General features: G+C 36.0%; 1 protein-coding gene across 1 annotated transcript in view; it reads right to left on the reverse strand.

The window, feature by feature from the left end:
* Nucleotides 1-24,830, reverse strand: part of HMCN1 (hemicentin 1) — a 443,754-nt gene that overhangs the window by 310,724 nt on the left and 108,200 nt on the right. Inside the window, exons 2-4 of the mRNA XM_032137046.1 lie at nucleotides 20,607-20,677; nucleotides 1,806-1,964; nucleotides 604-726 (exon numbers count right to left, since the gene is read on the reverse strand). Of these exons, the coding sequence (XP_031992937.1) occupies nucleotides 604-726; nucleotides 1,806-1,964; nucleotides 20,607-20,677 (353 nt within the window). The remainder of the gene's footprint in view (nucleotides 1-603; nucleotides 727-1,805; nucleotides 1,965-20,606; nucleotides 20,678-24,830) is intronic.

Genomic DNA, 24,830 nt, shown 5'->3' on the forward strand with positions numbered 1-24,830 from the left:
GTGAGCTGAGATTGTGCCACTGCACTCCAGCCTAGGTGACAGAGCGAGACGCCACCTCAAAAAAAACAAACAAAAAAAATTATGATAAACCTATCTAAAGGACTTTTTAAGAAAATATTAAATTTTCTTACAATATAATTTATAAATATTATCAGTTTTTTGATAACTACATAGTTACTAGTTAGTCATAGTTTTTTAGTTTTAATCTTAGAAACCAAACCTCATCAGAATTTTGCTCAATAATTAACTTTTTCACATTCTACTTCAGTAACCAGTTTAGCCTCATTTTAATAGTTATATGAAAGTTATTCATCAAAAACACAAATTGACCTTACTGAACAACTACAAAAATTTTTGATTCCAATAAAATTAAACAGTTAAATTAAACAGTTTGTTGCTGTAAGTAATACAATCTAAAAATTAACATTAAATAAATATACCTATATTACTTCACATTATTCAATGCCTTTATTGAACTGTGGCCTAGGAGTAATACCTTTTGGTTAAAATTGTTTTTGAAATCAAATCTGTCATAATTAGGCTGGCCTAACTGATTTTGATAAGGCAGCTGGTAATAAAGTAGACTCCCTTTATTAAACTGACCTCATTAACTTGTTTTTTGTCCAGATGGAACACTTGACCAGAACTTGTAGAGGCAATTTCTTCATAGACTTTATATCCAATATGGGTCCTGTCATCACAATCTCCAGTCAGAACAAATACCACCTATGATTAAAAAAAAAAAAGAAAGAAACAGTGTAAAGGGTTTCCAGAAATAAAAAAATATATGTATTGACTACCTATTGTGTTACATTACTGGACAGGTAGAATATATGTGTGTGTGTGTGTGTGTGTGTGTGTGTATGTCTATATAATTATTGACTTTATACTCTGTTTAATAGTGAACCCAGATAGGAACATAGTGATTTATGTTTTAGAAGTGTAGGCTAAAAGCTGTAGAAGTAGAAGTGAGACCATGACTCTGCTAGATCACAGAATGGCCTCAGTTCCTCACGCCTCCCTGTATCGCTCAAAAGATTCTGAATTCTTCTTATAAAAGAGGTAGAGCTTATTTTGTCATCTGTGAATCTAAGCTTGTCCATGTGACTTCCTTTGGCCAATAGCATGAGGCAAAAATGACATTCTACAAGTTCTGGGCTGAGACCAGAGGGCTTATGTATTTCCATTTGCTCTCAAGTGTTTCTGCCATGGCCATGAGAAGGACATGCCTAAACTAACTTACTGGTCTCAAAAAGAGGGTAAGACAACTATGAGGCAAAGCCAGGTCTCCTGACAGTCAAGCTTAGATAAGCAAACTCCACACTATTCCCTAGACACACCAGTGAGCAAGCCTGGCCTAGATCAACTGAGCTCTGTGAACATGTGAGAAATAAATGCTTATTGTTTTAGACTATTGAGTGTTTGAAAAGTTTGTCATGCAGCAGTAGCTGATACAATGAATAACTCTGACTCAGGCATGATTCCACATCGGAGATAACATTGGAATATAAGCCTTTTTTGGTTAGGCCTATGTTTTGTCAGTTATAAGGAAAAGATGATAACAAGTACCTTAATTAATCCCCAATCATGTCTTCTCCATACTGAAAAACAAGGCATTCATATGGTATGTATAAATATCACATATATGTTTAATATGTTTAAATTAGATGACATACATATTGGAGAACATACATGTGGATAGTTATAATTATTGTTATTGGCCACACATGGAAGAGTCAAAGAGGATAGGCAATCTCTTACATACTGCATTTACACAGAAATGTTTGGGGTTCATTCTTACTCACTTGTGACTGTTTCTGTTGGATAAGTTGCAGCACCTCGTGGGTGAGCCGGTAATCTTTGGACCGAGCATCAGTGAAAACATAGATGAAAGAACCAGGAAGAGAAATTTCCAAGGCAATTTTTATAGCTCCGATACTCATTTCTGGACAATCACCACCACCCTGTTGAGTGGAGAGAAAAATTCAATTACCTCATCAGTAAAAACAATTGAATATTTTGGTTATAACAAGGTGCTTTGGGAGTTTTAGAACCGAGCAAGTTTTCATTTTTATTTTCTGTCAGTTTGGCACTTTTTTCAAGAAGGGATGGAAGATATGTAAAGTGATATGAACTAGAAAAGTGTGTACTTAAGGATAAGTTAGAAATTCACCCAAAACACACAAAATAATAGCTATATATTTTTAAAATTAAATGTCTATTCACTCTGCCCTCTCTTACACGATGATCTCATATACCCCCTCTTCTCTTACTTTTTCTCATTCTTATTTGATGACCTTGCTTATTATATTGAGAGGACAGAAGCAATCAGAAGAGAATGTTCATAAGCTCCCACCACAATACATGTTAACCTACCTGCAGAAGCAGCCTGATGCCCGCCTTAATCGTGAAGCACTTGCTTGCACTCATGGCTATGCACCCATGGCTAACGCTAACTACTCACCTGGGAACTAATCAAGGTGATCTCTCTACTCCAACACACTCTCTACTAAATCATTAAAGCATGGCATGTCTCCATACTCCTTCAAACTTCTGCTCACTTCATAGCTGTCAGAGAAGCTTTCCCTGACTATCTGACACAAAATGCATTCTGTTTGTCATTCTTTTCACTCTGACTGTTTCATTTTTCCTATTAACCTATAATGTCTGTGTTTTATTTTCTACTTGAATAGGCTCAATATGTTTTCCTAAACAAAAACTGTTCCCACCATCAGAGCAATTCTTGTCACATTTATTTCCTTCATAATTATGTGGATTTGTAAATGAAATTGTGAGTTTGCTGTATTTACAGTTTTATACATTATATTTTAGATTTAGAATTTTATCCTGTTTGTTTCCATGTCATCAGCATTGTTTAAAACCACAGGTTTGAATAATGGCATAACATTCAATTATGTCTATATTCCATACTTTAGTCAACCATTTCTCTGCTGTTGAAATATTAGTGCGCTTTCAAATTTTACTTCTCCATTATAAATGGTAGATAGATAGACAGACAAACAGACAAACTGACAGCAATAACTATAGGGCCAAGGGAATGGACTTTTGATCAATATAATTTGAGCAATTAGTAATTGCTGAACACCCTGCTGAGATTTGGGCATCCAACAACAAATAAGCTAAAATATCTTGTTGTGAAGGAGTTCAGGGCCTAGAATAAGCAATCACATAAAAAGCAGAGCAGCTTGGGATCATATGGGCTTTACGGCAGCAGAGTCCAACAAGTAAGAGCTCTTTCTCAGAAAGAAAATAGTTATTCCATGAAAAGAGTAAGGCTTTATCATTAAACTCTGGAAATCCTATTTGATTTTCCTATTGGGTCTTTCAGCAGGCTCCAACAGTCTCATATTCTGATACAGATACCGTGAACACCATAGATCTAATCAGGGTCATAAGAACCAAGTATTAGAATAGATTACAATGTAGCTAGCCTGGATGAAGTGGAGAATATTTTCTTATACTGGATCCCCATCAAAACTTACAGCCTTTGAGTATTATTTGTTAAATAGGTTGAAACAGAGCATCAGCTGTTAAAAATTGACTCTAAAACTGAGAGACTCATTAAATATTAGGTCCCTTTCTTAATTGCATGGGGCTAGAAGATGTAGTAACCTGATCTGCACTTTGGAAAATATACCAGCCACAGATTCCCCAAAATTTTATCAAGTTAGCAGTCCTTTCTCTTTTTGCAGAACTTATCTCCTACCTCCTATCACTTATGTGCATTTTTGAGGCATTTAGTTTAACAACACTGCTCTCAACAACTTGTATATTTGTATCTTTTGACCATACTTATCTCTCAAGTTCTAATTTTACATTTTCAATTTCTTGTTAGACCTCTATTCCTCGGTGTTCTATATGCCTCTCCAATTTAGTGCATTTAAAACAGAACTCATATTTTCTGCTGTGTCATCCCTATTTTTGTTAACAGTACTATCTGCATAGATATTTAGTTTCAAAATCTGAGTCATTTTTGACTCCTCCTACTTTCATCTAATCAGTGGTCATTCATTCAACTTCCATAAATCTGTCCCTTCCCTCTCTCTTCACTTCCTACTAGTCACTTTTCTTATCACTAATTTTATTACATGTACAAACTCCTATCTGATTTTCTGCTTTTCCTTCCACTTTATTTTGCCTGCAGTAAAGAGCTATATACATCACGTTCCTACTTAAAATATTTCACTACTTGTGTTGGATCAAATAATCTTTCTATCTTTCTATCTCCTGTTGCTCCTTCTCCACAAATTGCTCCCTTTCAGCTGAGATTACTTCCTGTTCTTTTAATATTCCCCTTGCTTCACAACTTAATGCCATAACAATTTTCATTCAAGTAGTCTTTCTACTGTTCTATCTCTACCATCAAACACTTCTCAACAAAATATGCATGTCTAAATTCTTCCATTATTGTATAAGCTCATTGATGGCAAGGAACTGTGCTTTGCTGAGTCCTTGAATCCTCAGTTCATAGCACAATGCTGGCTTAAAGTAATCACTGAGTAAATATTTTTCAAATTAAACTATTATCTCACAATGGTTGAGATAATATGCCTTCCCCTCTTTAAAGCTTTGTTTCCAGTCAAATGTGTTTACTCACTCTTCAGATGTATTCTACTATGCTTTGCACTTTAGTGGTACTTAATATATTTCCTTTGCATAACAGTTATTTGGAGGGTTATCATGTGCAACAATGACCTTGAATGAAAATTTATGTAATAGGAAAGTGGGAAATAGACAGACATGTTAGTAATTTTGGTATATTGGATAGAAATAATCTTTACTTGCAGCTAATTTTGTATAATCTCTAATGGATATTCTGGGATGCTCAAAAAAATTTAACTTCCTATTGTATATTCAGAAGCTTAGAGAAAAACACTCCTCAACTGCACATGACACTGTGCACCCAAGTGTGAATCACAATATAATTTATCCATTCTACAAGCATTTGTTGAATGGTCAAGTACACAATACAACTCCATGGTAGTATAATTCTAAGGAGAGATTAAATGTCTTTTACTAATGGTCATGTGTGTACCAACACACTAGGAGAAGTTTTCTGTCTATGGGCCAAACATGAGGACAGCTAAGAAATATCTAAAGGCACATATTAGGAATAGAAGGAATGATAAACCTTGTCCAGTTATTGAGTGAGAGATCCTCTCTGAGCCGATTGACTTGGGTATAAATATGCCGTAAGAGGACCTATACATGCCTACTTCCCTAGTTCCCTTCCTCAAACATTAGCCAGGAGTAGACTGTAGAGACCACTAGAATCCTTGAAAGGGACTCCAGATGAATTAATCCCATTGGAATCTCCCAGGAACTTCAAGCTCAACATAAAATTGAATGCAGCCCTAAAAAAATCATGTACTGAAATGGGGTCCCTAAGGCTATAAGCATTGTTCAGCGTATAAATTTGAATAAAGCAGTTTAACCACATATTAATAAAATCAAGATGGTCAACAACCTTTTCTGTAAGTATTAGAACCACCTTATTTTCCTGAAAAAAAAAAAAGCCACTTTGTGAAACATTGGAGCTTTATGTATATGAGGCTTAATATTGGTTAATAATCAAAGGAAAGAGTGTGGTGAGCTGACACAACTAAAACCCCACGGAGAATTTCACAAATATCCTTTTATTTCTTGGACTTTTATAATATCATATACTCTAAAATGAATTATTTGACTTTTATGAAAGAACTAACAAAAAGTCTCAAAGCAGCCAGGAAAATTGGAGAATGTCAAGTAAAAAGAGAACATTTTAAGCCAGGCATGGTAGTGCATGCCTGTTGTCCCAGCTACTTGGGGGGCTGAGGTGGGAGGATCTCTTGAAACCAGGAATTCCCATCCAGCCTGGGCAACATAGCAAGCTATCTCTCAAAAAAATAAAATAAATGTTTAAAAAAGAAACACTTTGACTCACACATGCCAGAAGCCAAGACTGGATGTGCTTATACATCCTTCAGGAGTGCTCTATGTAGCTTAATTATATTTTTCCTGCTATGGAAATCAGTGTATTCTTTATAATAAAAATGACTATTCTGCCCCAAATTTCACATTTGCAATATAATCTGCAAACACAGATTATATTGTAATCATATTGATTATAAGTGTTCTCAGGAATAAAATTCTTCCCAAAATAATACAGTATATTTAAATTATTACCTTTCTGCTTCTAGCTAACTGAAAATTAAATGTTAACTAATAATTCGTATCTTAATAAAGCTATGTGTCTATCTCATTGTGAATAGAAGGTCCTGAAAAGAAAAATAAGTTTATTCTTTTTCCAAAAGAAGTTAACATACAGTATTATCTTGTTATAAAAGCTCCCTATCTGATATTTGAGATCGGTTTTCTAATAATTTTAAATCATAAGTGGCCATTAAAATAATCTATGAGGCTGGGTGCGGTGGCTCACACCTGTAATCCCAGCACTTTGGGAGGCTGACACGCAGACTGCCTGAGCTCAGGAGTTGACGACCAGGCTGGGCAACACGGTGAAACCCCGTCTCTACTAAAAAAAAAAAAAAAAAAAAAAAATTAGCCGGGCGTGGCGATGTGAGCCTAGTCCCAGCTACTCAGGAGGCCGAGGCAGGAGAATTGCTTGAACCCAGGAGGCGGAGGTTGCAGTGAGCCGAGATCGCACCACTACACTCTAGACTGGGTGACAGAGCGAGACTCCATCTCAAAATAATAATAATAATAAATAAAATGAACTATGGAAGAAATGCTTTACCTCTGCACTAACACAGTAGCCACTACCTAGCCTCATGTGGCTACTAAGCACTTGAAATGTGGCTAGTGAAAATGAGAAAGTGAATTTTTAAATTTTATTTTAATTAAAATTTAAATTAAAAAACTAAAGCAATGATAATTTTTATATTGATGACATATTGAAATATTTTGGATATATTCAGTTAAGTAAATAGATTATTGAAATTAATTTCAACTGCTTTTGAAATTACATACATAGCTCACATTATTTGTTGGACAGCACTACTTTAGAATGATACATTTGATTGACCTACGTAGACTTAATTTTAGACTGTTAACTGTAAGGTTGTTGCTTTGATTAAGTGTTTCATGAACTTCCTTTCCTGGCAGAAGTTATTAGAGGCAAAATTTAAATTGCTTTAATTTACTAGGGATCAAGAATCAAGGTACAACTTACTCCAAAAATCTACAAATTATTCCCTTTGTGCATATATATATATATATATTATATATACACACACACACACATACACACAAAGTTTATAAACAAAGATTATATATATACACACACGTATCAAACTTTATCATATATGTATACACACACACACACACACACACACCTTTAAACCACTGGTTTCTTTATAGTGTTTCTCTCAAATCATCAACTGACTTTCTGATCTTTAAGTTTAGCTTTGGCAGAACAGGACTAGGCTACAGAAGCATTGCTAAAATTGTTCATTTTTATAAATAAGCCTCACAAAGTCAGAGACTGTAGGTTGATTTGTGTCAGCTGATTTAAAAATTGGAGGTAATGGAAATGTGACTGAAACTATAAAAATAAACTCTTGTAAGTTTTATTTCCAAACTTAAAAAAAAAAAATTACTCCTGGCCAGGCATGGTGCCTCATATCTGTAATCTCAGCAGTTTGGAAGGCCAAAGAGGGCAGATCTCTTATGCCCAGGAGCTTAAGACCAGCCTGTGCATAAGACCAGAGGAAATCCCCATCTCTAAAAAAATTAACATAAAAAAATAAGCTGGGTGTGGTGGCACATAGCTGGCACGTGGTCCCAGCTACTCAGAAGGCTCGGGGTAAGTAGAGGCTGCAGTGAACCGTGATTATGCCACTGCACTCCAGCCTGTGCTACAGTGTAAGACCCTGTCTCAAAAAGTAAATAAATAAATAAAGTCCTTTAAATGTCTGTAGCAGCTTCATTTTGACCTGAATACCAAATAGAAAAAATGTAAAATCATAATCCATAAACATTTATGATGGAAGAATTTACAATTGCAGAACTTAAATTTATAAAAGGTCTTATTGATTTAATCAGTACTTTTCTTGGTAATAAGACATTCTACCTGTGTTAATTCAATAAATGTCTACTCTGAGCCAAGTGCTGAGGGAGTATTGTCACAAACACTATGTTATTTACTCTTTACATCAATGGATAAGGTAAGTATCACTTTTAACATGTTTTACTGACAGAGTACTAACTTTTGAAAATCCTTTCTCAGGGTCACATAACTAGTAAGTGAAAAAGCAGAGATTTGAACTTAATTATGCCTGGCCTGAAAATTCATGCAAACTCCCGTGAGGCATTTTGTTACCTTCTTCAGCTTCTGTGTCTATAAGCAAGTAGCTTTCTGAGACACTGTATAATCAGAGGACAAAAAATTCCCATTCTTCTAGATACCTACAGAATATTGTTTATTCTTCTTTTGTGGTATTCAATAAGATGTATTATAATTTATATTTCCTCCTACTAGATCTCTGTTTTTTGAAGTACTTAGTAGGTGTTCCATTGTTGTTTGATGAATGAATGGATAAATGACTAGTGAGTACATGGGTGAAAGATTTTGCAAAGCCATCTTCACATATTCTAGGTACACTTAACATGCTCAGCCTGAGCTTGACTTAAGCCTAGCCCATCCCATTTCAAGTAATACAATTCCAGAACTAAACCTTCTAAAAGTACAAGTGTATAAAGCTAACTCCCCCTATGTTTGATCTCTCCCCCACACCCCTCTCTGTCCTGGCATACAGTCAGGATGAATAATCAACACGATAAAACCAACATGGCTATGTAAATATATTTCCTAAAACCACAGAAACATGCACACACACACACACACACACACACACTCACACACACACACAAATGAAAGGTATGATGGAGATGAACTCTATAATGCATAGAATTAGCTCCCTAAATGCATTTTAGAAAGGGTCTGACTTTGTTAACCTGTGCTTTTATTTGAACCCTGAAATATAGATAATTATTATCAGTATGCACAGTCCTGCTCAATATTTTGATTGACATTTTATCTTTATAATTCTACTGATGCCTACAATTTACTAAATTGCCAAAGACCTTTCAGACAGAAAAACATGTACTAAGAAAAACAGAAGCATGTGAGCTTTCACAGTAAATGTTGCTCCTGGAATAAAAAATATTTTTAAAAAACTGTAACTTCAGAGTTATGGTGATAATTATGTTCGCAAAATGAATTCCTGGAAAGCAAGATTAAATAAGAATGAATAGAAATCTTATCATTCAAGGGAGTATTAAAACACAGATTATCATGCTGTCTTTTCTAAATACAAGACAGTGTAGGAATGGCACTGGAATAAACTGAACTTTTAAACTGTGAGAGGAGTTGGAAAAAAAATGAAGTCTCTGTTCGAATCCTAATGGGAAAATCTACATCAAATGATGGATCAGAGAGACCCAAGAATGTTAATCTCAGAGCGAGCATGCTCCCATGCCTTATCATTTATCTTCTAGTCAACCTATTTCAATTCTTCTATTCTCATCTTTTCATTGAACCCATTTTTATATCGTTTTCCAGGTGCCTAAGTCTAAGCAATAAAAATTGAAACTTTTTTATAGGCTCATGACTAAGTTCAAAATAATTCTTATTGGCATTATAATATTTACCCTTATTCTAACATGAGTATAACCTACTAGAGTTTGCACTTAGTTTCAAAGTCACACTACATCCTTTTCACATGGAACACCCATGTGTGAAATGTCTTATTTGTGTAATCTGTCCCTTACCTATAAAATTTAGGTATGCAACTCAGTTTCAAGCTGAACAAAAAAAAATTTTCTTTTTTTTTTTTTTTTGAGACAGGTTCTAGCTCTGTCACCCAGGCTGGAGTGCAGTGGCGCGATCTCACTCACTGCAACTCCACCTCTGGTGCTCAAGAGATTCTCCTGCCTCAGCCTCCCAAGTAGCTGGGATTACAGGTGCCCACCACCATGCCTGGCTAATTTTTGTATTTTTAGTAGAGACAGGGTTTCACCACGTTGGCCAGGCTGGTCTCAAACTTGTGACCTCAGATGATTCGCCCACCTCAACCTCCCAAAGTGCTGGGATTACAGGCATGAGCCACTGCGCCCAGTCTAAAGCTGAACAAAATTTTACAACTCTCAGCTCTCTTTCTTAAAATACAGTTGTGCAATTCTTCTACCAAGAAAACAGGATGTACATGTGAAAACCATTAAATTACATCGAATCTAATTTAAAGTTGCATCGAAGCAAATATAAAACAAATTAGAATTACAGAGTTCGTCAGTGACATGTGCTGGCTTTTATTACTTGTAGAATATATTGCAAGGATGTACTGAGAGACAATCAGAATACTGCAGAGCCCAAACCTCAAATCTCCAAAATCTAAATAAAAGATGTTACATCCCAGAAAGTCAAACTATTCTACTCTTTGCTGCACATTCATTGATCACCAAACAAGCTCAAAGAAGGTGAAATCCAAATTAAAGCATCAAAGAACTGCTGACCACAATTCCAGGCACAGTAAAGGTAACAATTACAACAATGTCCATGCTTTCAGATTATCACCTGTCACTGGTAAGGATTTAACTCATCGGCAACTGATCTTTCAACTCGTTGGACCTTCTTTCAAGGGAGCTAGTAGAGCTTAGGTGGGTCTTCAGGGGACATGTTTTGTTGGGTCTTTGGAGGAGGTTCAGTTTGCTTCAAATAAAATATTTATAAAAACTGCACTATGGGCCAGGCGTGGTGGCTCACGCTTGTAATCCCAGCACTTTGGGAGGCCGAGGCGGGCGGATCACGAGGTCAGGAGATCGAGACCATAGTGAAACCCCGTCTCTACTAAAAATACAAAAAAAAAATTAGCCGGGCGTGGTGGCGGGCGCCTGTAGTCCCAGCTACTCGGAGAGGCTGAGGCAGGAGAATGGCGTGAACCCGGGAGGCAGAGCTTGCAGTGAGCCGAGATTGAGCCACTGCACTGCAGCCTGGGTAAAAAAGCGAGACTCCGTCTCAAAAAAAAAAGACAAAAAACAAAAAACAAAAAAAACTGCACTATGTACCAGGCACTCAATATCTTGATCAGTAAATTAGAAAATGTTGTGCCTAATACATTAAAAAATACCAATAGTTTCATAATTCACATGAGTTATAATGGACAGTGAGTGGTCCTTTGAAGAGGGAAATAGGCTAGAGACAACCAAGAATAAAAAAAATAACGAAAATACCTTCTACTTATCCGAAGACATGTAGAAGCAGGCAGGGTTAACCGTAGGCAAAAATGGGAAACTAACAAATTGTATCTTGGTATTCTCAGTCACCCTTCAGTAATCATCCTCTTCTCAGCTTCTTGGAGAATTCTTTCTTACCCTCTTCAAGGATTCAGTATCTTTTTATTGTGACCTTCAAAAAATAAGACTCTGCCATTGCCCTGGTTGGAATGGATTCCTGGTCCCACCTAACAAGTGGCTCCCTTGTTTGCTTAGGGAGCAAGAGCCAGAGGAGGCAGGGACAGGGCCTAAGAAGGTCTTACTAGCCAATCATCATTTGCTTATTCAAGGAGGAAGCATTCACCATACCTATACTTGCTCTGAGCAGACCTTCTTGCTCCCAGTTCTTCCTCTCCTATGACCCTTCTCTGTTTTTCCTCTCTGCTAGTCAAGACTCTCATAGAAATTTCTCTCTTCCTTCTGCTCCAACACTCGCATATGGATTCTGCATGCCATCTAGCACATTTGGTATTATCTTTGTTATTAGCTAGTTAAGGAAGATTGGAATGCTGTGATTATTTAATATGGTAAAAATATATTTATACTGCTTGTGTAATTTCCTCTCTTGGCAAAATGGAAAAATGCATTTTTACTAATAAAATCATTATGATTTACAAAGACATCACATTACAAGAAAGTTTGAGATACGCAAATTTTACATTTTGTTTTTAGTAGTCATTTAAAAAATGATGAAATAAGATCTTAAAGGAGATGACTACATATATGATAGAGCAAATAAATCAGGATTTTAAAAAATCACCATGAATATAAAAGGATATAGACCTAGTTTAAACATTTATGTAAGGAAACCTGAGGGACTTAGCTGATGACAGAATCAGTATTCAATAATGTAATATGCCTGCCAAAGAAAGCTGATATCAGCCTCCAGCATTAAAAGAAGCTCCCCAGACATTGCTCCAGAGGAGTCCCCCAGGCATCATCTGGTGACAAAATCCAGTGCTATCAAATCTTTAACTAGTGTTACTCAGGTCTGGGGTACTGACAGGTTGCTGGAAGGGATTCTAACATCTGACGGGGTAACTGGACAAATGATATTCAAAATCAATTCCAATACTAGGACTCCACAATTCTCCTGAAATTTTTTTTAAGGTCTAGGAATATAAAAAAGATGCTTTCTGAGAACTAACTGCTCCTACCCAGTTTGGATACAGAAAAAACTCTAATTTTCTTTTATGTCCATTTCAATGAAAATGAGTTTATTTGTTTTTTAGCTGCAGCTGCTAGCAACTCTGAAAAAATGAGATTTATAGTTTTCTCTAGGAATCCTAGCTGTAGATCAAGGACCATTCTCCCAAGGAAATTGTTTTGATCTCCATCCTTACCATTACCTAAAAACTAACAAAATCAGATTTAGTACTTATTGTGGGGAACAGAAAAATCTGTTGGTTGCCTAAGTAGCACATATGGATTGAATCCAGGCATCATAGGTTAGTGTATTCTTTCTCTTAAATGTTATTTGGCCACAGGAATCTGCAATATTTACCACGCAATGAGTCGTGTATTTATCCTTAAGGATATTCCCATAGATGCACACTTTGAAAAGAAATTCAAGAAATTTCCCATTATAATATCTACCCCATTCTAGTCACCTGTATATTCCATTTTGAAAAACCAATCCAACAGTCAAAATAGCCTTCAATATTCTTTGTCCTTTGAAGTTTACACAAAAGATCATTACAAAATCAACCACGTATTTGCTTCTGGATAGGGTACCAAAATGGATACCTAAAAAAGGGCCAAACATTCCCATTCCTGTCCTCCACTGTCTTGTCGCAGTCTCTGTTCCTTGTTCTCTGGGGATGTAGGATTGTTTGTCCCTCAGAGAATTCTTTACTCTAGCAGAAACTCTAATAGAAAACTCGAACTGCAAACTAAAGTTTTAATAGATGCTTCATTCAGGCCCAAAGAAATTTCAACACTAAAAATAAAAACAATCAAAACACTACCTATGAATGTACCTACAGTACACACAGTACCTTTCAATATCTTAAACATATTTTGTTCTTGTTTCTCCCCAAAGTGTGCATGAGCTTAAATAAGTTTATCATACTTAGTACCAAGAACATTTGCTGAGGAAAGCCAGTGATTTTATTATTAACTTTGTCATTTTGCTACTTGGTAATTTTTGGTGGGACAATTACTCAAAGTGATTGGAGATAGGAATGAAGTAAAAATATTTGAGAAATAAATTCATTTTGTTGAGGATGAGATCAGCCCTAGACATACATCTGTCTCTAATTCTTTACTTTCCTACTTTGAAGTAACATACAAAGAGAAATTATATAAATAAATATGTTAACTTGATTAGATCAATAAGGTTATTTAAACAGATATTTAGAAGGAAAGTAGTGGAGCAATAAAGGAAATTGGCTTTGGCATTAAATATCTCATTTTGAGACCAGCTTTGCTGCTTGCTATTTTTGTGACCTATGTAAGACATGTTACCTAATATCAAAAAGCTTGAGATTCCTCACTTATAAAAAGAAATAGTAATACTTATGTGAGTATAAATTGAGAAAATGATTTTAAAACACTTGCAAAACCTTTTGCAAGGCACATATTCCAAAACTGTTGCTCATTTATGACATAAATATTTGGGGATTATTTCCCTTAAAAGAACTTTGGAGTACTAGAGCTAGTAGTAGCAACAGATAACATTTATTGAGCCTGTACTTTGGGCCACTGTTCTGCTTGAAGGTTTATACATACTATGAGTTAGATGCTTTATCATACTTTCTTCCCTAAATTAAATACAAGCCAGTCCTCCTTTAAAGTGTGTGTGTGTGTGTGTGTGCATGCGTGTGTGTGTGTAGGATATTTGTAAGCAAATGCACATTATGAAAACTTAAATGGAAATTAAAACTGCTTTTCTAAGTTGAATCATGTCTAATCATGTCCAAAAATGAAAATAAAACCTCTGATAGCTCTACATTATATCTATGTCCCTGATGACATATAAAGCCTTTCCTTTCCTTTTTTGGTTCATTTTTAAAATTCATTTGCTTTCTTCATTTTTCTAGCCATATATGTTTTTTAAAAATTCATATGGAAGAATTCTCTATATATCTAGAAATTAAAGTTACAGTTTTATACAATAGCATTTTTTTAAAAACTAGAAATTAGATAAAGTGTATATACCAAATTGGCATAGTAAATTATTCTTCTAAAATCATCATTATCTTGTTCTCTTTTTAGCAGTCTTTGCCTATCTGAGGGTATTTCATATTCTCCTTAGGCAGTTAATTCTATCAACTGGTCTTTTATAGAAAACATTCTTTTTCCCCTAACCTTAACCTGCCGAAGTTTAAACCTATTTATTCTCCTGGACCTCACCCTATCATCTTCATAACTCTATCATGTTGCTATGTGACAATGCTTTTCCAGATATTTTTAATCATATTCCTACTTTTTTAAAAAAGTCAATTTTATTAAAAGACTTTACTAAGGAAACTTAAATTATGTGTGAAGCTTTTGATTTGGGGGATCAACAATTTATACAAAAGTTGGCATTGTAATCTCATTATTGTAGAAATAACTTGGTGTTTTGAGGAGTTGTGTGTGTGTGTGTGTGGGTGTGTATTTACACTTTGAATGTTTGACTAATATACTTTCTGTTCTTTAAAACATTTGGATAAAAGGCTTGAAAGCATATCACTGCCAATACCATTTTCTAAAAATCAACAAGCTTTATAGTTTCTTATAAAGAATGCGTCCCAAAGCAAGGCTTTGCACTGCATATTTACGAGGATATTAATTTCCAAAGCTCTGTGTGATTTGAATACCATTTGTTGTCATTTGTCTTTCCTTGTTTTCCCCAGAGAGAAAGCACAGTTGTTTTCAAGTTACTTCTCTATATTCCAGATGAAAGAGGATAAAGGAAAATGAAATTAATGGTATAAATTTAATAAATTAAGTGTAATAATTTTTTGCTAATTTTTTCTTGGAAAATTTTAGATTGCTTTTTCTCAAGTTAATTCCATATCTCTAGAAGAAAAATAGCCAAGCCTGCTCTAATGTTCATGGATGATTAATGCACTTCAAACTGAATTTACTTCTCATTGTTTTCAAAACCAATTTAAATATGAAAGGAATATTTTTAAAGGTTTTCTTTTTTTAAAGTTCAAGTTAGTTTCATAGGATAACAATACTTGCTGCTTTTGATATCAGTGATTTTGTGGGAGTTACTAAAAATGGTAGAAAGGGAACTGAAGAAGGGTTTGAAAATCATACATAAAACAAAATTTTGTATCTCATACTAAAATTTCAAGAAATTTGTGAGGTATCTCAAACTGATTAATGAAATAATAAAGTATTCTATAAGTAAACACTGAACAAAATATATCCTTTAGTTTAGTGTTAAGTGATGATGTAGACTAGACTTTTCATGTTTAACCTTTAAATTTTTTGTCACTGATTTAAGACAGAATAATTCACTAGAAACTTTGAAAGTAAAAACACTTCTGTGGTATTCCCAATGCCCGTAACAATGCCTAATGTTGAATGAAGGGAAAAAGTAAATATTTGATTGTTTCCCTTGCTGGTTGTCCTAATTAAGCATCCTTTTGGATCCTATGAAAGTGCAAAAAAGGGGGGGGAAAAAAAAGAAAATCCCATAAGATAAAGCCTGTCCAGGGGAAACCCACAGAGAAACAGACCTCAGCTTTTATTGCATGGGAGAAGGAAAGAAAAAATATTTTTTTGAACAAAGGTAAAATTATACAATCTTATAGAGTGTCTGTATCAGATTCAATTCCAGAGGGTGGAGGGAGGCCTCTGCAGAGGCAGTCACAGAGTATGAGTCAGGAATCAGGATCCTTCACCCTGGAGTCAAACAGAGCAAGGAGGATCAGGGCACTCCCTATAGATCCTTCAGAACAAAAGAAGGGGAGAGGCAGACAATCAGGAAGCCCACGCCAGGTCTCACTGACAATGTAGGTATTTTCATTCTGGCCAGATTTTCAAGAATATAGTCTAGTTGTATTCTCACAGAGGAAAAAAAAAATGAATACAATAAATGCCTTCCTAACATTCTATCTGCTAGAAATCCTCATTACTTGGCCCTTCTGATTCTCTATAATGCAATAAAAACTGATGGTTAGGTTTTTCGGGTATTTTCTGTACCATCAAGTAAAGTTTAAATAATATTTGATACAGTTTTCCTGTTAAATGTACATTTTTAAAAGAAGCCACCTCAAATGGCACTCATTTATTCAACAGCTATTGAAAGTCTACTCTACTGTAGACACTGGTTTATCTTCCAGATGAAGCACAGGCTAATACGAGCTACAGGGCTCTTGTCCTCAGGAACTCAGTGCAATAAGGGTACATGAAAGCATTTAAACAACCAGAACAATGCAGTTTCTAATTTCCAAGATCCATGAATATAATATAAATTTCTAAGGAAATTTTTTTTCAGAGAATTTGGACATCTAAAGTGGCAAAGAATGTGCTATATTGAGGGAGAGAAAAGCAAATAGTAAATAAGTAGCAAAATTATGACTGAAAAAATGCCATGGTATACAAGAAAGGAAATGGAAGACTGTTGGTGAAAAAACATGTCAAAAAAAAATTCAGTAACAGAGAAAAATAGTCAAGAGATAATTATATAAATCTACGTACATATTTATCAAATATAATTCAATTTAGTATATAATTTACAAATGGAGACATGCACAAAATACAATCACTTTTGAATACACATTTGGAATGCCAAACTTCCAGTTTCATACCCTATGCCTCAATTATGCTCATTACTATGTGCAGATCCGAATTAAGTCATTTATCCAACAGTGAATCGATGAAAGTATTATACTTCAAACTCTGATTTGGACTCTGTTAATCTGTATATTCCGGTATATTCATTCATTCATTCATTTATTAAAAAGTGAGCATGTTCTATATGCCAGTCCTTTTACTGGGGTATTTAATAAGCTAAATTATACACAGTCCTTCAATGTGAACTCCCAACTGCTTTATGACAGAGAAAGGTAGTGAGAAATGACCCAGCCGAGAAAATAGGGCAGGATTCTCTGAGGAAGTGGTATTATTTAAGCTGAGACTTTGAATACAGGATTTTAAACTAGGTTAAGGGAGTGTGGAAATGAGGGCAGATTGAAGGACAGGAACTTTCTGTGCAAGAACAGCATGTGCAAAAATGCCCTGAGGAGATGGGTGGGGATACAGATAGGGGGAAGCTCTATGCAAGGCCTCTGCAGCAGAGTACACAGCCTAGGAGAAAGAGTGGCACTAGATGGGAATGAAAGGTAGGAAGGTCTTAGATCACTCAGAACCCAGACCATAGGAAGAATTTATGAGGTGTGGGTAAAGAGTCAAGTAGATATGGTACAAGGCAGAAACTTTCAGAGCTGTATTCTGAGATCCCTTTGTCTGCAGAGTAGGGAAGGTAGGCCTGGAAAATAGAAGCAAGAATAAATGCAAGAAAATCCCTTAGAAGATTTTCTGCATTAGTTTAGACTAAAGATGTGGTAATTGGGACTCAGGTGGTGTCAAAATAAATGGAGAGGAGCCAATTGATTTAAAAGGTATTTAGAAAGTTACAAACAACACTTAATAACAGTTGGACTGACTATAAGGGGTAAAAGTGCAGGGTGTATTAAGGAAGTATCCAGATATTTGGCTGGGTTACCAGAATACTATAACATCATTCACAAAGGTAACAAGGAGGAGACAAAAGCCAAGGATTAAGGACCACATTTAGGGTAATGGAAAAAGAACATTCATGAATTTCATTTTAGAAGGCCATTGTGACATCCAAGGACTGAAAAGAGGGTCTGTTCCTCAGGAAAGAGGTCAAGGCTAAAGCATATTTACATGGTATGGATGATTTTACCTAAGGAGAGGATAGAAAATGAGGAAACAAAAAGGAGCCAGTTTCAAAACCTTGAGGAACACCAATATTCAATGGCCAAGTGGAAGGAAATGAAGTTTCCTAAGAAGTTGAGTATGAAAAATGAGATTAAAAAATGAAACATGGATGAGGGAACAAAGTGAGTCAAGCAGAAGGGAGAGTCCCATGTTGTCAAAGACTACAGAGATGTCTATCCAGTATGATGAGGACTGGAACATTTCCATTGCATTTAGCAAAATGGATATCACTGGTCACTAGCTAATGCTACTTTGATACAGTGGGAGGAATGGGAACTAGATTGAAATAGATTGAAGAGTGAATGGCAGAAATGGGATTAAGGAAATAATAGCAGTGAACATAGACAATGTGGTTGGCATTGAGGGAATTGAGAGAATAGAAATTATTTGTAAGAGAACTTGACAAAAATACAGACATTTTTTGTTGTTTATTTTGTTTTGCTTTTTATGGTTTTGTTTGTTGGGATTTGTTTGTATGTTTTTGAGACTTGAACATACATATTTAAAAATCAATGAAAACTTTTTTTTTGCTTTCTTTTGGAGACAGGATCTCACTCTGTCACCCACACTGTAGTGCAGTAGTATGATAATAGCTCATTGTAGCCTCGAACTCCTGGGCTCAAGTGATCCTCCACCCTCACCTTTCCAAGAAGCTGGGACTACAGGCATGCACCACCATGCCTGGCTGAATTTTTTTTTCTTTTTTAGAGACAGGGTCTCACTATGTGCCCAGGCTGGTCTCAAACTCCCGGCCTCAAATGATCCTCCTGCCTTTGCCTCCCAAAGCAGCACTGGGATTACAGGCGTGAGCTACTGTGCCCAGCCTCAACAGGAACTCTTTAACAGTTGACAGAAACAGTTTGATAGTGTTAAAATCCCAAGAAAGCCAAAGAATTGAGATCAAGTGAATAAGGATAGGATAAGTGCTGGATGGAAATGGGTTATATGTTACATATGAGGAAACAGAGGGCTTCATTTGTTTGTGACTGTGTGTGAAAATGAGGTCACCTGCTCTGAGTAGATCATCTGCTGAAATAACCAGTAGTAAAAGGGTGGTGAGATACAGGTTAAAGGGGAGTGAATAAGATTTGCAATTGTCATTGAGAAGAAAGGAAGATTTTATTGATCAAAGAAACATAGTAACATCATGGGAGTATTAAGAGTCCATTTGAGTTAGGTGGCTATGAATTCACCAGAGACTCAAAGCATCATGTTGTGAAACCTCAACTACATTTGGCCACTTGTGGATAAGCATGAATAATGCAGACAGTTGAGGTCATTCAGGAATGAGGTTATGCCTTTTGGACAGAAAGGCAATGGACAAAGGAGAAAAAGCAGTGTTTTAAATGATAAAAAAAAAAAAAAAAACAACTCTGAGCTAGATTAGAAGAAGTGAAAAAATAACAAATCTGATGGCCTGGGAGACAGTGTAGGGGTCAGTGGACTGGAGTGCTTGCTGACGGTAAGGGAGTGGTTGTAGTGTAAAAAGTTGCACCAACCTGCTCAGTGCACAGGTAATTGTTGATTAAGATGTCTGAATTATCTAAGAGAGGAAACAGATGATAACAAGATCTAGGGGATGTTTGTGGAAATAGATGACTAAGAGAGAGTAAAGAAAAGGTCATTGAAGATAACTAGTAGGTCAAGGAACTGAAAAGGGACTATTCTGACTAGGTCATTCTCATAAATGTTGAAGTCACTCAGAATAATGGCAGTCCTGGGGAGGAAAGGCAGCCAATGAGGCAGGTACCAATCGCCGAAATGAATGATGGAGAGTGGCCAAAAAGTCTGAGGATAACAGAGGCAGAGACCATAGAAGGCAGTATAGTGAAACAGCCTCGTAGAAGCACATTTTTTAAATGAATAAATTCAGCACCAGAAGAAGATGCATAGCAACTTTACCTCTAAGTTCTGTTTTCAGAATAACATTTAAACCAATGTGATTCATCTTCTCTAATAACCAAGTTATATGTACAGTCAAACATTTCATATGGCTGACTTATAGCTGCACAGAATATCAAAATTACCTTAGTTATGCCATTAATTTTATGGGAAAAGAATTATTAACTGTTCCTTATATTTCTAAGCAAAAAGACTTATCTAGAGCAGAGGTCAGCAAACTTTTTCCTTAAAGGGACCACTCTGCCACAATTACTCAACTCTGCCATGATAGTGTAAACTAGCCATAGGTAGTAACTAACCGGTGATATTTCAAACCCCATCTGTCCTATTTCTGTATCTATTGTTCAATTCATTCTGGACTCAGGTGGAGGGCTGGGGGGTGTGGCAATTATTGGGTCCCTTAAAAAGCCAACAACTATTTCTTTTACATTTAAAAAATAAAGAAGATCAGCCAAAGGCTCATGATTTTCCATTCCCCCAAGAGAACACTGAAAGCAAGCACTCACCTGAACATATAGTTCTCTGAGTTCATATTGAAATTTCTTGGGATCTGTGGTAATTGTCACTGGGCCAATTTCTGTGAAGATAAAAATAACATAGGTCAATAAACAGTAATCAATGGCATTAAAGACTTTTTTGTGTTTATAGATGTCTTTTCACCATGCAGTACATGGTTACTTATTAATAAGAAATAGTAAAATACCAAACACTCTTTCTCAATTTGTAGCTACCAGAGAATAACTTAGAATTTACTGTAAAGTGTGCATATCTAAAAGAGTGAATTTTTAACCATAGGAAATGCAAGGAGGAGTAAAATAGTCACAGGACAAAGAATCAGGAGAGCACAGTTCCAGTTCTTTCTTATTCTCATCAGTCAGTAAATACTTACTAAGCACCACTTTGTTGTTAGAATTTAGATGAATCACTTATTCGTCTATAATTCAGTTTGCCCAACTTTAAAGTGTAAATTTGTTTGCAACTTTTCTGTAAGTCTTAACTCATTCAAAATAAAAAGTTTGTTGCTAAACAAAATAAGAAAAAAGTGAACATTCACTGCCTATCCCATAGGTTTTTAAGAATTTGGAGATGTGGCCAGATGCAGTGGCTCATGCCTGTAATCTCAGCACTTTGGGAGTCCAAGGCGGGCAGATCATTTGAGGTCAGGAGTTCGAGACCAGCCTGACCAACATGGTGAAATCCCGTCTCTACTAAAAAATACAAAAAAATTAGCTGGGCATGGTGGCACATGCCTGTAGTCCCAGCTACTCGGGAGGCTGAGGCAGGAGAATTGCTTGAACCCAGGAGGTGGAGGTTGCAGTGGGCCGAGTTCATGCCACTGCACTCCAGCCTGGGAGACAACGAGACTCCATCTCAAAAAAAAAAAAAAAAAAAGGAAGAAAAGAAAGAGAATTTGGAGATGTATAGTTGCAAGGACATTAACAGTGAAGGAAATAGTCCCTATAACTTTTTTCTCATGGCTGGGGTGGCTGAGCCTGGCTATCGCCATTCTCCTAAGCTGGCTTTGACCATAACTACCTTCAGGACTGTGGCCATCCTCACAACCGCCCAGATGTACTACACAAAATCACTTCTTCCAATAGGAAAAGGTGGGACCACTGCCTTCCCTGGAGAACCAAGACTTAGATCATCAGTCAGGTGAACAAAAGGATCCCAGATATCATGGGTTAACTTGGAAATCTGTATATACTTATATATTTGTATTTTGGGTTGGATCCAGCATGTCTATAGCAAATATTTCAATCCCCAGAGCTTATTCTCTCTCAAAAATAAATCAACTCTTAGATAAACTAAAAGTGGCCATTTATGGGTATCAATTACTTTCACCAGAGAGAATCCATGTATTTAAGTAATGGTATTAAAATTCATCTGGGTACCATGTGCTTAGATATATCATCTTAAATTCTCAGGGTGGATGAAAAGCTTCCTATCTTATGTAATAATGATATAGACTCATTCAAAACTATAATGTGCAACTACAATGCAAAATTATAAAGATACTTAACATTTAGCTTTTACAAAATGTTTTCTAGCTTTAAAGGCATACTGCTCAAAAAGAGCTTATAACTCCAAAGAATAATAATTAATTAGCCAAACCTTCCATAACAAGCTACACATGGTACAAAAACAGACTGTAGTATTTTAAAAATAAATGAGACAAATTGGAAAGGAGGTACAATTTGTCTGCCATAACCCATGTACTTTTTCTTAGAAATAACAGGAAAAAATGCCTCAATCCTTCACTATAGATTAGACACTTTGCAGTTTGCAAAAGGAGTGGAGAAGCAATTGGAGAAACTGTGAAAATGCAAACATCTGCATTCCATACAAAGCAGAACCGTCATTAACCATGTCCCAAGTATATGGAAAATGGGAGAAGCCTACTCCCTCAAGACTAAACAAAGGCATACTTTGCAAAGGAATGCAAAACAGCAAAGAATATGCCAGGCAGTTACACCCTGACATATAAATTTTCAGTAGCATTGTCAAGCCAAGCTTCTATGTTCCCACATTGCATAATACTGAAATAATCCAAGAATTTAAAACTCAAGAAGTAGAAATACAAAGAATATTAGAAAAAAACAATTTTATAATAATAAAGAGTGTAAACATGCAAGGACATTCCCTATAGTAACAAAAATTATCTCTGAATATATGGCTGCTCTTCAAGAGTGGGGATCAAGGGATGCTATTAAAATAAGAGGACCGATAAGCCTTCATTTTAATTAACCAGAGACTCTCAAATATACACCTGTTTTCAACAAAGATAGGAAATCTTTCTTAAAGCTCATTAATAAACATTATTGCAAGCCATACTGGACAGCTGAGATAAATCTTTATCAGTTACGAGAAATACTCAGGAGAGGTAATAGCTTGCCCAGCTGCCCTATCCCTCCAGCTGTAAGCATCCTTTCCAATTCATTTTAATTGAATGATATGACTATTTGGCAAAATCAGCCCTCCTCCCTTTCAGAACTTGCTTCCATTCCAGTCTTTCTTTTCACATAACAGAGCCCTGTGCCAGCTGTGTCATTAGCAATTTCCTCTTTTCTTCCTTTTCACTCATGCTGGTTTCATCCCCTGCCAAGCCTTTGATGACATTCAGCAGGTAAAACTTTGTCCTCTCTTCCTGCCTGAACATGGTCCTCCAGTGCTTATAGAATTAAATGGGAACTCTCAAAGGTAATCCAGGCCCTCACTACAAACTTCAAACTTTGAAGCTATTGCACTTCCTTACCATTCCCATCACTGTCCTCCTTTTCTTTCTCCTGCCCATGTACCTGTCAGTCTATAAGGCCTGATTTAAACCCTATCTTTGTTAATGTTTTGCCTTTTCTCTAATTTGCTTTACTGTCGTCCTGATAACATTGTTATAACAGAAAGTGGGAAGAATAAAGCTGCATATTTAACAAAATGCAGAGATCATTCCTACATTATTCAGTTTATTTTATCTAGTTGTTTACAAAGAAAACTCACCCATAAAAAAGAAAATAACCATCAATCTCAAATATAAGTATAGAGCTAGAAAGGGCATTAAAGATTGTTTGGTTCAATCCCCTTATCCTACAGACAAGAAAACTTGAGGTCCAGAGACAATGAAATTGAAAAACTTTGGTAGTGAAGAAAGAGGTGAAGATATCTGATAACATATTTTATGCTGAGTGACCTATGCAGCTCGCTAACTTTCCCTGTTTTCCAACATCTCCATTCTGTGAAAGGAGAAGACTAACATCCTTCTCCTTTCCTCTGAACTATGGGCAGGATGAGCTTCTTTGGAGTCCAGAATTTTAATATGATGCACACAGTACCCAGCATTCTTTGTTGTCACGTGCCTAGATATTTTTAAAGTTTTTTTTTGTTTGTTTGTTTTAAGACAGGGTCTTGCTCTGTCACCCAGGCTGGAGTGCAGTGGCATTGTTACAGCTTACTGCAGCCTTGACCTCCCAAGGATCAAGTGATCCTCCTGCCTCAGCCTCCCAAGTAGCTGGGACCACAGGTATGAGCTACCATGCCCAGCCAATATTTTTATTTTTTGTTGAGACAGGGTCTCATTATGTTGCCCAGGCTGCAGTGCAATGGCATGATCACAGCTCACTGCGGCCTCGACCTCCCAAAGCTGAAGCAATCCTCCTGCCTCAGCCTCCCAAGTAGCTGCAACCACAGGTATAAGCCACCATGCCTGGCTAATTTTTTTCATATTTTTTGGAGACAGGGTCTCACTATGTTGCCCAGGCTGGCTGGGTGGATATTTTTTAATAGACTGAATATCCCTCTTGCCTTGTAAATACTATAATCAACCATACAAAGCAACTTCGCTAGAAAATTGCCTCTCAAATCTATTTAACAAAAATATGTTGAACACTTACTATTTGCAGTTGCCACTGGTAATATAAAGATGAATGAACATGGACCCTGTCCTCAAAGTCTCACCAGTCTAGTGAGATAAAAATGTAGATACATAATTATAGCATTATGTAGTAAGGGCAGAAATAAAAGTGTGGAAAAGGTAGCGTAAAAGCACTAATTGATACAGACTTTTTTTCCAGAAAGAACCAAGGGAGATTTCAAAAAGGATGTGAAAGTTCTGGATTTCAAATTAGTTAAAACAAAAGTTATTTATTCATACTGATTTCTTTTTAAGCTCTATATCTCAAGTTCACAAGGTATTCACATCTTGTATCAAATAAGTTATTACATATCACTACCTATAT

The sequence above is a fragment of the Hylobates moloch genome, unplaced genomic scaffold, assembly GCF_009828535.3.
Source record: "Hylobates moloch isolate HMO894 unplaced genomic scaffold, HMol_V3 SCAFFOLD_18, whole genome shotgun sequence".
In the NCBI taxonomy this organism is placed as follows: domain Eukaryota; kingdom Metazoa; phylum Chordata; class Mammalia; order Primates; family Hylobatidae; genus Hylobates; species Hylobates moloch.